This window comes from Zootoca vivipara, chromosome 5, assembly GCF_963506605.1.
Source record: "Zootoca vivipara chromosome 5, rZooViv1.1, whole genome shotgun sequence".
Lineage (NCBI taxonomy): Eukaryota > Metazoa > Chordata > Lepidosauria > Squamata > Lacertidae > Zootoca > Zootoca vivipara.
The window spans coordinates 63,071,265-63,085,561 of NC_083280.1; the positions used below are offsets into that span (position 1 = coordinate 63,071,265).

The window sequence follows — 14,297 nt, forward strand, 5'->3', positions numbered from 1 at the left end:
GCAGTGGAACAGACTTCCACAAGGGATGGTGGGCAGTCCTTCTTTGGAGGTTTTTAAGCAGAGGTTGGATGGCCACCTGTGATGTATGATCTAGTTGAGATTCCTGCATTGCGGGGGGTTGGACAAGATGGCTCTCAGGGTCCCTTCCTCTTTTTTTTTTTTGATGTTGCAAAACCTTTATTATATCGTTCAAAAATAAAATACAAAGAAAAAAACAAAAATTGCTTCCATTTACATCACTTTGCGACAAACTACACAAACTTATTTAACAAACCAAAAATAAATCAATACCAATTTCAGATGAATATTTAAACCAAAGACTCATACAAATAAAAAACATAAAGAATAATACAGACAGATTATAAAATGTGACGTCCCTTTTCTCTCTCTCAATTGCACAGAAAGCATAGGCCTACTGTGACTTCCTACCAAACCCAGAGGTATATTCCAGTCATTCCTATGAGCATGTTTCAACTCAGTCCACTATATCTTTAAATTTTTCCATATACTCTTACTTAACTATATCTTCATTGGAATTTAGACTTGTTTGAAACCGTACTCAAAATTATTCGAATGCTGGTGTGACTAGCCAATTCCTGCTATATTTTTGTACATATACTTTATATCTTGTCCATTTTTCTTGAAATTTGTGTTTCGATTCTCCTCTCAGACTGTTGGTCAATTGGGCCATTTCAACATATTCCTGATGCTTGCTTTGCTACTCAATTATTGTTGGGGGTTCTACTTCTTTCCATTTTTTAGCTATTAGAGTACGTGCTGCAGCCGTTTCGTAGAGAAAGATCTCTTTTAAATTTTTTGGAATATCTTTATTAAAGATGTTCAATAAAAAGGCTTTTTATGAAGGGTGACTCCTAACAGTTTTTTAAACTCATCATAAATCCAAAATTCTTAACCTTCTTACACAGCCACCACATATGATATAGGTCACCATTATTTTCCCCGCATCTCCAACATATGTTTGCTCTATTTTTATACATTTTTGATAATCTCAAGCTCTCAGGGTCCCTTCCAACTCTACAATTCTACGATTCTATTCTTCTAATTACAAGACATTGTATGCATAGCCCTGATTCTGAGCCAAGGCTCCTTCCCTCATCTTAAAGCACATGTAAAATGTCCCAGACCGTTGCAAGGCATTCTCAGCATTTTCAGTAGTTTTTGTTCAGGTAACATTTGGTGCTGCTGGTAACATTATGGCGGTTGGTCACCTTGAATAATTCAAGCTTCCAGAAGAGAATTGTGCAGCAAGTTGCAGCATCCATGAGACCAGACCCCCAAAATCTCTACGCCACCTTAAATGCTATAGAAATCAAATGCACAATATTCAGTTAAGGTAACAGACCTGTGTGCATGTCTGTTCTTATGTAAGCCCCATTGCATTCAGTGGGACTTAATCCCAGGTAAAGGAGTGCAATCTTAGTCTGCATTTCACCTCCCTGATTCAGTTGTGTCAATATTACCTGTGTACAATACATTTTCTTCAACACTGCTTCTTTTGTAACATGAAGAATACAATCTTGATTGGCAAATGTGACAGTTTATGTGCAGATGCACTAAATTAATCCTCTTTCTTTTAACTATTCAGAGGATAATGACATCTACACCTGACTATCTATGTATATTTAATATGTGACTTCCTAAATAATAAAGGCAGGCTTTTCATGTAAATGCGCCTCTACAATATGGGAGGTTTTTAATAATAATAAATGCTGTGAATTCGTAATAGAGCATTAACAAGTCACTCTATGCATTTCTTTCCCATGGTTCAATGTAATCCAAACCAAGATGTGCAAAAATTTCTTCCTCACTTGCAGCTTTCAGGAAAAGTTTCTGTAAAAATATATTTAAAAAAGAGCAGCATAAGCCTTGGGAAGGTAATAATTTTTGAAAACAAAAAACACACAATTCTATTTGAAATGACATTCTTAGCCATTTTATAATCCAACCCTATAAAATGTCTACTCAGAAGTAAATCCCATCATATTCAGTGCAGTGATTCCCAAGGAATTGGGTAGAGAATCACAGAGATATTGCTAATCTTGATCTCATCAGAAAGAACCAGAAAATTCATCATCGTGTTCTTAATGAAGGGCCATCCTTTTCTGGACCGACAAATGAACTAACTTTTCATAGAGTGTGCAGAAACGCAAAAATACAGAGGCTTCACTTTTCTTTATGCTTGTAATGATATTTTTGTAACTCAGGATCAATTATTTGTGCAGACGCTTTAGTGTCTGCCAGAACTCTCTCCCTATCTCAACTGAGCAATTATTTCAATGAATATAAATATGACATTTATGGTTGCTAACATGACCATTAACTACACTTAATACAAAATGGCTGTTTTGCAAATGACTTCTGTCTATGAATTGCAATGCTGTATTTCTCATTCTGGTTTCAATTATCAATAAGACATGTGAAGCGTGAAGTGAACGATCTTCGTTAACATTTTAATCAATGAATCTTTGTTAGTGCAGCAGGATCAGATTTCAAAACCACCTTTTAACTCATAACTTGTTTGGGCTTTGTTCTATTAATATTGCAAATGTAGCTTTTCCAAAATGATTTGACATACAAGAGAAATCTTAAATTAACAAATTATCTTCGCTGAACACTTTTCCCAAAGTGCCCTTCATTAACTAGGTTGTGAATGAATGGCATACTTGGCTGGGAAGGTGAACTATAAATATATTCAATTAAATACATTTATAACCCAGAGTTGTCAGATTTCTACTTTTTGTTCCCACTGGTACTGATCTTGCTATTCTACCAGAACCATCCCCCCCCAAAAAAATTTTTATTTGCTTTTCTGTTATATCTCACCATCAACATATACTCTGTTACATTCATGCACAAACCGAAAAGAAGAACAATAACATAAATATAAAACATAAACATGTAATAATAATAGTAACATATATATATATTCCTCCAAGCTGTTTAAATCCTATATATCTTTACTTTTACTTCCCTTCCACTCTTTCCTTGGTTTCCTGTCTACTATCATTTTAACTGTGTTTTCTTGTTCTTCTACATTATTCTCATTAGCTTTACATTATCTCATGTTGTAGCATATACTGCTGAGTATTTGTTCCTCCAGTTATGATAGTTTTCTTGTTAGTATAATATTTTTCCATATAATCTATATATAATATCCAGTGCTTTTTCGACCAGGAGCTTTAAATCACTTCTAAATTGAGACATAAGGCAGCCAGAAATTCTCCTACCCATACCTATTGCCTACACCAACCATAATAAATTGGGACAGTTGCATTACATAGGATCGAGGAGGAGAACAGAATGCAGGGTTAAGAATGCGCCCAAGTCTCCCAATGAAGTAGACGTTTTAAAGGGAAAAGGTGTCTCTCCAACATGCAACCTGGGAGCCCCGAAGCAAAGGATGACCTGATAACACGCTTCACGTGTTTGACGTCTCGTGAAATGCGCATCAACATTTAGGCATGGCTTACACGACCTTGTGCTGTGATTTCACTCTGAGATATAAAATGTTTTGATGGATGTTCCGTTCTTCTGCATCTCTAAACAAGTCTTTGAGCTTCTTGTAAATGGCTCCTAGAAGGTACTCAATAAAATTAAATTGCCCTGAACAACCTGGCTCTGTAAGTTAAACGTTAAGTGCTGTGCATAGCTTTAAGAAAGATTGAAATTAGAAAATGCGCACATTCAGTCCAATCTCTCGCCCCCTCTCTGTCACTCGCCTGTTGTCCCAACTGCCTCCGCCTTGTCTCCAGCTGCTTTTCTCACCCAAGCCCTCCTCACTCGCAAGTTTAAGTTGTGCCACTTTGAATACAGAAAGTGATAAGAAAGTGGCAGCAGAAACTGGGATCTCAATGGGAGTGTGAAAGGTGACAGCTGGAGCAGAGCACGGGGATCCTTCCTAGCACTAATGTCACAAATCTGAACCCAAATATTGCCCTTTGTGCACAGCCTTATTGAAAGGGAAATCATAGAATTCTACGATTTCCTTTTCAATAGGGCTCTGCACAAAGGGCAATAATGAAACCATTTCTTCCTGGAAGCACTTCGAGATTCATGCAGGTGGGTCAATCACAATAAAGATGAAGGAACAAAGTGGTTTCATCTGCCTATTGTGCTCTGAAGGCTGGGTCTTGCAAAAGTCAATAGCCATGAGTAGTTCAGATCACAATGGGAAAAGGTATTCTGTTTGCAGAAGGCACAAAGACACTTTACGCACAAAGGAACTTCACCCTTGGATTTGCCTTCTTGGAAGAAAATCATCCAAGAAGAGATATGCAAGAGCACAGTGAGAAAAGGAAGGTCCCTCCTTCATACAGTTGAGTTTGGTCTTCATCTCCCATTACCACTAGGAAAAGAAAGGAGAATGTTAGCCGCTTTGAGACTCCTTCGGGTAGTGATAAAGTGGGATATCAAATCCAAACTAGCTTGCCTCCCTAAGAGCAAGATAGCAGTGACAGTAGAGGCAATTCTAGAAGAGGAAGGATAATTCTCTTGCCCCAATCACAGCCAATTCTGTTAAAAGGAGAGGCCAAGGACTCTTTCTCTGTGGAGCACACAAAGAAGCATTACTTGGTGTAGTGGTTAAGAGTGGTGGACTCGTAATCTGGTGAACCGGGTTCGCTTCCCCGCTCCTCCACATGCAGCTGCTGGGTGACCTTGGGCTAGTCACACTTCTCTGAAGTGTCTCAGCCTCACTCACCTCACAGAGTGTTTGTTGTGGGAGGGAGGAAGGGAAAGGAGAATGTTAGCCACTTTGAGACTCCTTAGGGTAGTGATAAAGCGGGATATCAAGTTCAAACACTTCTTCTTCTACCTCGCAGGCCTAGGAAAAAGCCAGGTGACCTTGGTTCTGACCTCATCTTCCTCTTCCTATCATCTCATCGTAACAATGAGTACTTGCTATGGCTGTGCAGCAGTTTGGGCCAAATCCCAGATCCTGATCCATTTTTTTTAAAAAAAATATTCATACTCATTGTCTTTATTACATATCACAACATAAACATTTTTCTCACGCTCCTCAGGCAAAAAAAAAAAAAGGCTTATAAATGTTAAGATAAGACTCCCCCACTCTCTGGCTTAAAATATTAAAGGAGGTTGGGAGAGGAGGAACAAAGAAAACTCAGGCACTATTTCTTAGTTGCTGAGTTCTTGTCATAGCTGCCAAGTTATCCCTTTTTTTAAGGGATTTTCCCTTATGCTGAATAGGCTTCCTCACGAGAAAAGGGAAAACTTGGCAGCTATGGTTCTTGTCATGACCAGCTGGAATGGAAAGATTTCCATGGAGATGAGGAGCCAAACGTTGCTGGCCTTTAAGCAGAGCTGAGGGAGAGGTCCTGCAGTTTCTCCCTCTCCTAGAGCCCATATATTCTTGTAACCATCTCAGAGGACACAGCATGGGGATAAGAGAGCAAGCTACAGACTGGGAAGTCCCTGGTTTGACTCTTGCCTTTGCTAGGAACTTGCTGTTCTCGTTAGGGAAGAACATTAATTTGTACCCCAATTTTATGTAACAAGTGCCCCCCCCCAAACGCCTTGCAGAACACAAAGCAAAACCAGCAAGTCGAGTGATTTGTGCACAAGAAAATCCCGGTCCAAATTGAGGTGGTTTTGGTTGAGCTTGCATTAGGCTGGAGCAGGCTGAGGCGGCCCTGGATCACCCTGGATCAGATCAGGAACAGCCGGAGCAATCCAGGGATGCCAAAGTGAGGGCTATGTCTGGGAGCAAGAGGTAGGGGGGAGATGCATGCAGGCACCCTCAACCACATGTTTAACCAGGGTTTTCAAGCCTAACTAAAGACTGTTCCCAGCCCCTGATTTGGTTCGGAGCTTGGATCCAGCTTGGTTCCAGCTTGGCCCCAAATTGCCATGGCCTCTTCAAAGTGTGTGATCAGGTCCTAAACTGAATTAGGGGAGCATACTTTCAAGAATATGATCAAACCCACAAAAAAATGTTGCTGTTGCTTCCAACAATGATATGTGGCTGAAATCACATGAATGGATAAATTCACTCAAAATTCATAGTAGTCCATGTCAAATATGCCATCCTAAGGCAGGCACCAGAGAATGTTTTGCACTTGTAAGGAGATAGATGTAACAGAGCTCAAAAGGTTCTATAAAGTCAAGAGCCCACTTATATTTATGGAATGTATCAGTGCACTTATGCAGCCAATCCCAGAAAAATCGCCACAGTTCATAGAGGTTTTTCTTGACAGACCAACAGTTATTACATGAAATACATGTAACTGAAAGCCTTTTTTTTTGTTATCCCCAAAAGCCTGTGGAACAAGGAAGAAAACACTCTTTTTCAGGGTTCAACTTGGGTCCTTTTTCATTTATTGTACTTCAAGTAGACCCTACTCTGAGCTTACATGTACTGCTGGCAGCTAAGATGGGCAGAATCAGAAAAGGATGGGGACAGAAAAAGAACTTTCAACTAAATTAACCAAAAGACAGATGAAAAGTTTCACACAGAGCAGTCAAACTGCCCTCTTGTCCATTTCAATATAAAATATTTTTCTTTTGAAATTCTGTATGCTATTGGGTGCGGCAGATTCATATTTTGCCACCTAAAGCTGCACATATTTCTCAAGCCACAAACCACTGTGCATTTGTCTTAAAGTCAATATTCGGACTGCACATTTCTCAAGTTACTAATGCCATTTTCACAATCAGTTCATTGCTGGAAATTGCTAGGATGGATTTTCTATCTGAGACAAGAACTTCAGTTTTATGTAGATGAAGTGCCCCATAATGAGAGACTTTTTTTTTTACTCCTAGCGCCATGAAAATTGGCGGCATGTATTGCAGCATTAACACCAATCCATCTGCATATTCTGATGCTGTCCATCCAAGCTTCTGATTCATTCATATCACATCATTCCGGTCACATCATATCACATCATCACATCATAAATTAGGAAGTGTGGACACTTCCTAATTTATGTGGGGAAATGCAAAAAGCCATTGACATCTGCATTTTCACAAAACAGGGGAACCACATGTACAATGTCATATCAGAACAAGGCTTAAGTCACCAGTCAGATGCAATAAACTCAATGCTTGTTAATTAGCTCTCAAAATGGTTTGGATCCAGAGAGCCAATAAGGCAGGCATCCAAGGTTGGAGGAAATGAGCCCAGGAAAACAGAATAATCACCTGGGCTATGAAACCAAGCAGAGCAGTGCAGGCTTGAAATTCTGAAGCACACAAAAAAGGACACAGGGTGAAGAGGAGGAGAAAACAGGATGCTGGACTAGATGGACTTTTGGTCAGATCCAGCATGGTTTATCTGACACAACTGGCATCAGCCTCCACTCAAGCTTCTTTCACGCTCGTTTTTTTAGGGTACCAAGGAATCAAGGATCAACCAACCATCTCCAGGTAAGTCATTCCTACAGGAAGTGTATTGATTTCAGTACATTAACTTACAATGGCTATCATCCTTAGCATTCATTGTTGAACAACATCTGGGTACAATCCAATGGAGGTGCAATCCAGTCTGGAAAGATGTATTTACCTAGTGTCTCAGTTCCTAGAAGCTAAAATTCCACTGAGTGTAGCTTATGGGCCTCGGGGAAAAGTCAGTCTCACAGCAGTGATTGATATAAATGCAAAGGCATATATTCTTACTCATTAGGAATCTGCACAGTCCTTTTGACTTTTAAACTAAGAAATAAATAAAAGTATAGTCTACCTTTTGGAGAATTTCCCACAAGTGAACAATAATATTTAAAACATTCCAATAAAACAGAAATTATTTCTTCCATGGAAAATGTTAGACAATTCTATCACCCCTTACTAGACCCATATATATGTGGATCATAATTTCACTTTCGACAGACTTATTAATGATACAGTGGTACCTCGGTTTATGAACACAATTGGTTCTGGAAGTCTGTTCATAAACTGAAGCGTTCATAAACTGAAGCGAACTTTCCCATTGAAAGTAATGGAAAGTGAATTAATCCGTTCCAGACGGTCCGCGGAGTAAGCGTTCATAAACTGAAGCAAACTTTCCCATTGAAAGTAATGGAAAGTGGATTAATCCGTTCCAGACGGGTCCACGGAGTACTTAAACTGAAGCGTTCATAAACTGAAGCATGGGTGTAATTGGTTCCGGAAGTCTGTTCATAAACTGAAGCGTTCATAAACTGAAGCAAACTTTCCCATTGAAAGTAATGGAAAATGAATTAATCCGTTCCAGATGGGTCCGTGGCGTTCATAAACCGAAAATTCATAAACCAAGGTGTTCATAAACCGAGGTTCCACTGTAGTGTGCAAATTATAAGAAATATATATGTTATACTTTAATTACTATTTTAATGAGTCAGAGTTAATGGGGGAAGTGTAAGAGAATGAAGATAGGAACATGAACCAACCAATGTCACATGCAATTATCTCTTCAATAGGTTGCAGTCAAACTTTGAAACCCACTGAAATTAAACATGTTCAATGTTGGCTGATCATATTCCTAATCTTTTCTTCTGAAAGAATGTCTTGAATGTGAAATGTAATCAATGAATAAATTCTCAGGCTCAGAGAATACTCACCTTCACAATATATACATGCAGATGTTCTTGTGATTCAGGTATATATAGCCTTAAAATATAAATGCCAAGTAAATACTGAGCCTGAAACAATGGTGTCTTTAAGTGAAGTTCTGAGCAATGCCAGATGAGGAAAAGAGTACACACTATTTCATGGATTTAACTTTACACAACCTTAGGTAAAGGTAAAGGGACCCCTGACCATTAGGTCCAGTCGTGACCGACTCTGGGGTTGCACGCTCATCTCGCATTATTGGCCGAGGGAGCCGGCGTATAGCTTCCAGGTCATGTGGCCAGCATGACAAAGCCGCTTCTGGCAAACCAGAGCAGCACATGGAAACGCCATTTACCTTCCCGCTGTAGCGGTTCCTATTTATCTACTTGCATTTGGACGTGCTTTCAAACTGCTAGGTTGGCAGGAGCTGGGACCAAGCAACAGGAGCTCACCCCGTCACAGGGATTCAAACCACCGTCCTTCTGATCAGCAAGCCCTAGGCTCAGTGGTTTAACCCACAGAGTCCCTGGGTCCCTTACACAACCTTACAGAGACATATATTGAAAAATGGCGCGCACACCAAAAAGGGAAGTTCTGGCAGGAAAGTCCATCACTTTGGGCAACAAAGGAAACATCTACCCAAAACTAGAACTGATTTTAAAAAAAACACCACACACATACACATTGCATTGGAATTTAATATTCCTGGGTTTATGAACTTGCAGAGTTCCAAACATTTAGCAAAATGGGAAATCACCATGGTGTTGGATTTATCTCAAATAATTAAAAGATAATTTGGTATTAAAAGTAAATTTTATAGCTATTTTTCATTAAACCCCTCAGCTGTGTGGCCTATTAGTCAACCTTGGCAAACAAGCCTTCAGAAAGATAGACAAGTTGACAAATACTATTCTGTAGGCCATGTCCTGCATCATAGCCCTAAGCTTAAAGTAGAAGTCCCACTGAGTTCAATGGGGCTTGCTGCCAGGTAAGTGAATATACGATTTTAGCTGAAGTTCTATAATAAGAATGGGTGTGTGTGCCTAGAGTAGGGGGAGACAGTGGCGCTCCACGGATGTTCTGGATTCCAGCTACCATTTCCAATGGTCAGGGGCTATGAGAGTTGTGGGGTGGGCCCATTAAGCTGCTCCAGAGACAAAGGTTGGGTAACAATAAGGCCGAAATATATGTGGGGGTTAAAACAGGGCACAACATTATTGATTACAAGGTATCTGGATTCAGGTAGGTAGCCGTGTTGGTCTGACACAGTCGAAATATATATAAAAAATTGTCCAGTAGCACCTTAGAGACCAACTAAGTTTGATCTTGGTATAAGCTTTCGTGTGCATGTACACTTCTTCAGATACACTGGAACAGAAGTCACCAGACCCTGGAACAGAAGTCACCAGTGGGAGGGTAGGGAGGGGTATTACGCAGAAGGGTGGTGGGAATGGGTGATTGGCTGATAGGTGTGGTGAACCTGTTGACGACTGTTAATGACTGCCATTAGTCCTACAGGAAAAAGCAAGGGATATTATGCAGATGATTAGCATATGTAATGAGACAGGAATCCAATATCTCTATTAAGACCAGGTCTCTCCATAGTTTTCAGTTTAGTGATAAGTTCTAATTCAGCAACTTCTCTTTCAAGTCTGTTTCTGAAATTCCTTTATAATAAGACAGCTGCTTTGAGATCCTGTATTGAATGTCCTGGGAAATTGAAGTGTTCTACTGGCTTCTCTGTATCTGGAGTTGGCATTTGGCAAGACAGCATGGCACTGTGCCACAAAACTGTTTCCACTACTAACTGGGGTCTCCCCTGTGTTTGAGATCCTAACCAATGCCATTTCCATCACAAGGGGGAGGAAAAGGAGGCATAACCAATTATCAATCATCCCCTTTATCTATCCACTCTGCTGTAAAGGGAGATTCAGTTCCACATTATAGCATGCAAGATAGGGAAGCCTTGAGCAGATTAAATTAACAACAGAGGCAAGAGGATCTCCCCAGTGCCAAACACTCTTGAAGGTTTCCCCCCAGTCTTAACATTGAGATATTTCAGGAATTACATGCAGTCTTTTCTTGCTGTCCAAAGAAAATTAGTAATTAATCAAATGGGATGTGCTTGGTTCATACACGTTTGACTCCCCCCAAAGATGGGTAAATCAGAAATGAGTTTGAATAGACTAAGTGATCAAATGTCAACAAAACAAACACTACAGCACAAATAACTGGATGCTCAACTTATTGACATTCATGTTTCTACAAATCCCAAAATAGCACTTCTAAGTGATTATTTTCTTGTTCCTATCGATTTCAATTACACATCCCCCAGTCCCCTGAGTCTGCAGCACTTGGCAGCGTCTTCCTAAAGCACTCAGGATTGAATAATCCTAAATAAAAGCACAGAAAGGAAGGTCCTACTGAGGAGGCAGAGACACACTGGGTTGGGGGAGGGAGAATTCACTAGACAAGGCGATATCATGAATGAAAAATTAGGCATGGACTGAAAGGTATGTTGGCCCAACAGCACAAGCCAACAAGATGAAAATGTTCTTCTCAGATATTTCACTGCACAAATATTAACATCAATAATGAGTCTTCAATTTAAATATTGGGCAGAACTACAGACTTCCCCAATTATTACCCATTTTATTCAATTGTATACAACACAGATGAAACAGCTGCAACATCCAGTAAGACAGATCTAGTGCTTCTGTCCATAAAACTGAGTGGGAACATAATTTGATTGGATCCCCATATCATATATGGGGCTACTGCTCAGGACTACCCATTTGATTACCATTTATTATGGAACTTGCCTCTTTTCTTCTCCCACCTCTATCCCTTGCTTGCTTTATACATTCTAGCTGAAAACCTAGCTTTGTCTTGTATCATTTATTTTATGCCTTTTAGATTAGCAATCCCTTTAAAAAAACCCAGATATTTTAAAGGTTTCCATTGGCAATCTGTAACTGACTGAGAACTACATGAAAATTGTGTCAGAAATCAGGTTGCAGAAAGCTCTACCCAACTTCTTTAATGCTAGATGGAATACAAAATATTTGAGTAGCAACTCTGAACACTATTGTTGCTGCTGTACCTGAGATTATGATGATTATGATGACAATAACGATGTCGTAACATCGATGTGCATGGTGCCATTCAGAAAACCAGGAAATACTCTCTTCCCAAGAGGGTTGCAATATCTCTTTTTATCAAATTTATCTTTACTGATACTTATTTATTAAATGACATCAGTATGAATAACTTACTAATGAAGAAAGTAGAAGATTCCTATTCAGAAGACATCCTAAAGCAGGCTTCCTCAACCTCGGCCCTCCAGATGTTTTTGGCCTACAACTTCCATGATCCCTAGCTAGCAGGACCAGTGTTCAGGGATGATGGGAACTGTAGTCTCAAAACATCTGGAAGGCCGAGGTTGAGGAAGCCCTGGCCTAAAGCATACATCCCTTCATCTATTTCATATGGTAGCTATTTGCCCAGAAGTTATATCAGCTGCTGGTGTGCACAAAAATTGTATCCAATTATTGAAGCTAATTTGCTAAGTGGATGATGTGACAGATTTGGGACTAAGTTCCTGATCTTCAAACTGATTGATGGGTTGAAAAAAATTAGTCTTCTTAGCATGAACTGTGGCTTAGTGCGAACAAGCAAGTGTGCTGGCGTACAGTGAGAAAATCACAGCCACTTTGGTGAGCCAAGAACAAACATTGGTTACAGCTTGTGGTTTGTTTGGAGGAAGACAAACTACAAATCCAAGTTCTGATGTGATGCTAAGCCAAACCGTAGTGCAGCAGCACCAGGACCAGAGGAAGAGCAAAATGGCAAAGATATTCTCACCATGCAGCAGCACACTTGCTAAAATTTGGCTTATTGTTATGTGCAAACTGAGCCAAGTCTGAAAGGGCAAATGAGATAACGGCATGAAATTTGTGTTGGGTGGGAGAAGAGAAGAGGTAATTTTACACTGTATTGTACATATATTTATGTATGTTCACTTTCATAAAACAGACTCCAGGGGTACACAATTTGACATGCCTTAGGCCTTATATTATACAATGAATGTGAATTCCACATTTAACTGACTGGCATTTTGTTGTAGAAATATTCACATTACAGTGCATGCTTTAAAGATCTAATCTATCCTTAATCCAGCTACAAATATAACGACAAATAAATTAGATGGAAAACCATCACTCTTTGAAATGACATTATAACAAACTCTGATTGAACAAGGAGTTTTCCGAGCATAAGCCACTGACTCGAAGCCCTTGAGAAAAATCATGAGGAACAGTATTAAAATATGCAGTGGAATTTATTCTAAGCAGCCTAAGCATGAATACACTTTGAAGCAAATATGAACCAGAATTATGTGCCCTAGTTTCATTTGATTATTGGACAAGTTTTAGAATCATAAATTAATGAAGCCCTATATGTCTCTATAAATGGTTTTTTTGTGACATCTATCCCATGCCGCTGTGAGAGAGCGATCCCCGCAGAGGCTTGGGAGTGAAGTTGCGCCCCTCCCAAGCCTCCTCAGGACATAGCTGCCAAGTTTTCCCTTTTCTCACGAGGAAGCCTATTCAGCATAAGGGGAAATCCCTTAAAAAAGGGATAACTTGGCAGCTATGCCTCAGGAGGAGAGAGATTCCTGCAGAGGCTTGGGAGGCTTGGGAGGGAAGCTGCGTGCCTGCCAGCCATATGATTGGTGGGGTGCAGCTGGCGGGTGTGCAGGGAAAGGGGAGGCCCCCACTTGCTGGGGAGCCCCTGAGAGGCCGGCGCCCTGGTGCGATGCACCACTAAGCCCTATGGGAAAGATGGCTCTGAATGGGAATATGGGGAGTATGCGCAGGCATCTCATTCCCCCAGGCAACTCTGGTCAGCTGCCTGTGCGTGTGCAAAGTTGGAGGGAGAAGAAATAAGCATACAGGAATCCTTCTGTATGTAAGTTTATGCAGGGAAGAATTGTGCCCCAAATCCCATGTAAACAATATATCTGATGAAAGTCACCTTTTCCTAAGTCGTGTGTAAAATCCATGGCCGAGTCTAGCTAGGCTCCAAGTGCATGGACAATCAGGCTTGCACACAGTGATCCCAGACCAATACACAATTGTGCATGTAAACAGATATCAGACATGCATTGCCTCTTTCTAGGCCAATAAGCCAGGGTTGTGCATGTTCAATTGTTCCAAGAAAGCTGGAATTCCAATGGTTGACTGTTTGGAAGGGAAAGCACATAGCTTCAGCTCCTGCTTCTTCACCAAACATCTGATGGGCATGTTTTTAGCTATTTCTTAAAGGTGAAGCCCTAGTGTAGGATCAGTAGATGCCACACAGAAGGGTGTTCTGTGAGAAGGAATGAAAAGTTTAAGATATTCAAAATATTTATACACTGCTTTTCACCCTAGTAGGTTCCAGGGTCATGTACAAATCAATAAACAAGTAAACAAGTTGATAAAACACGGACCAAAGATAAAGACGGTTGCTGACTTTCTCTCCAAGCCAATGGCAACATGTCTGTGGTATAGGACACATTCATACTCATGGGATACCAACTGTAGACATTTATATAAATTACAAATTCTGTTGAACTCAGTGGTGTATAAGGGTACAAAATACTGCACTGGATTGTGCCCACGATCATGATGAAATTATCTAACCATTTTTCAGATGTACTTTCATTTCAGATAAATTACCCCAAAATGTCAACT

The 14,297-nt window shown here is 40.1% G+C and overlaps 1 protein-coding gene across 1 annotated transcript in view; it reads right to left on the reverse strand.

Annotated features, from left to right (window-relative positions):
- Positions 1-1,764: 1,764 nt before the first annotated feature.
- DNTT (DNA nucleotidylexotransferase) overlaps positions 1,765-14,297 on the reverse strand; it is a 108,322-nt gene continuing 95,789 nt past the window's right edge. Inside the window, exon 13 of the mRNA XM_035138067.2 lies at positions 1,765-1,851. Within this exon, the coding sequence (XP_034993958.2) occupies positions 1,765-1,851 (87 nt within the window). The remainder of the gene's footprint in view (positions 1,852-14,297) is intronic.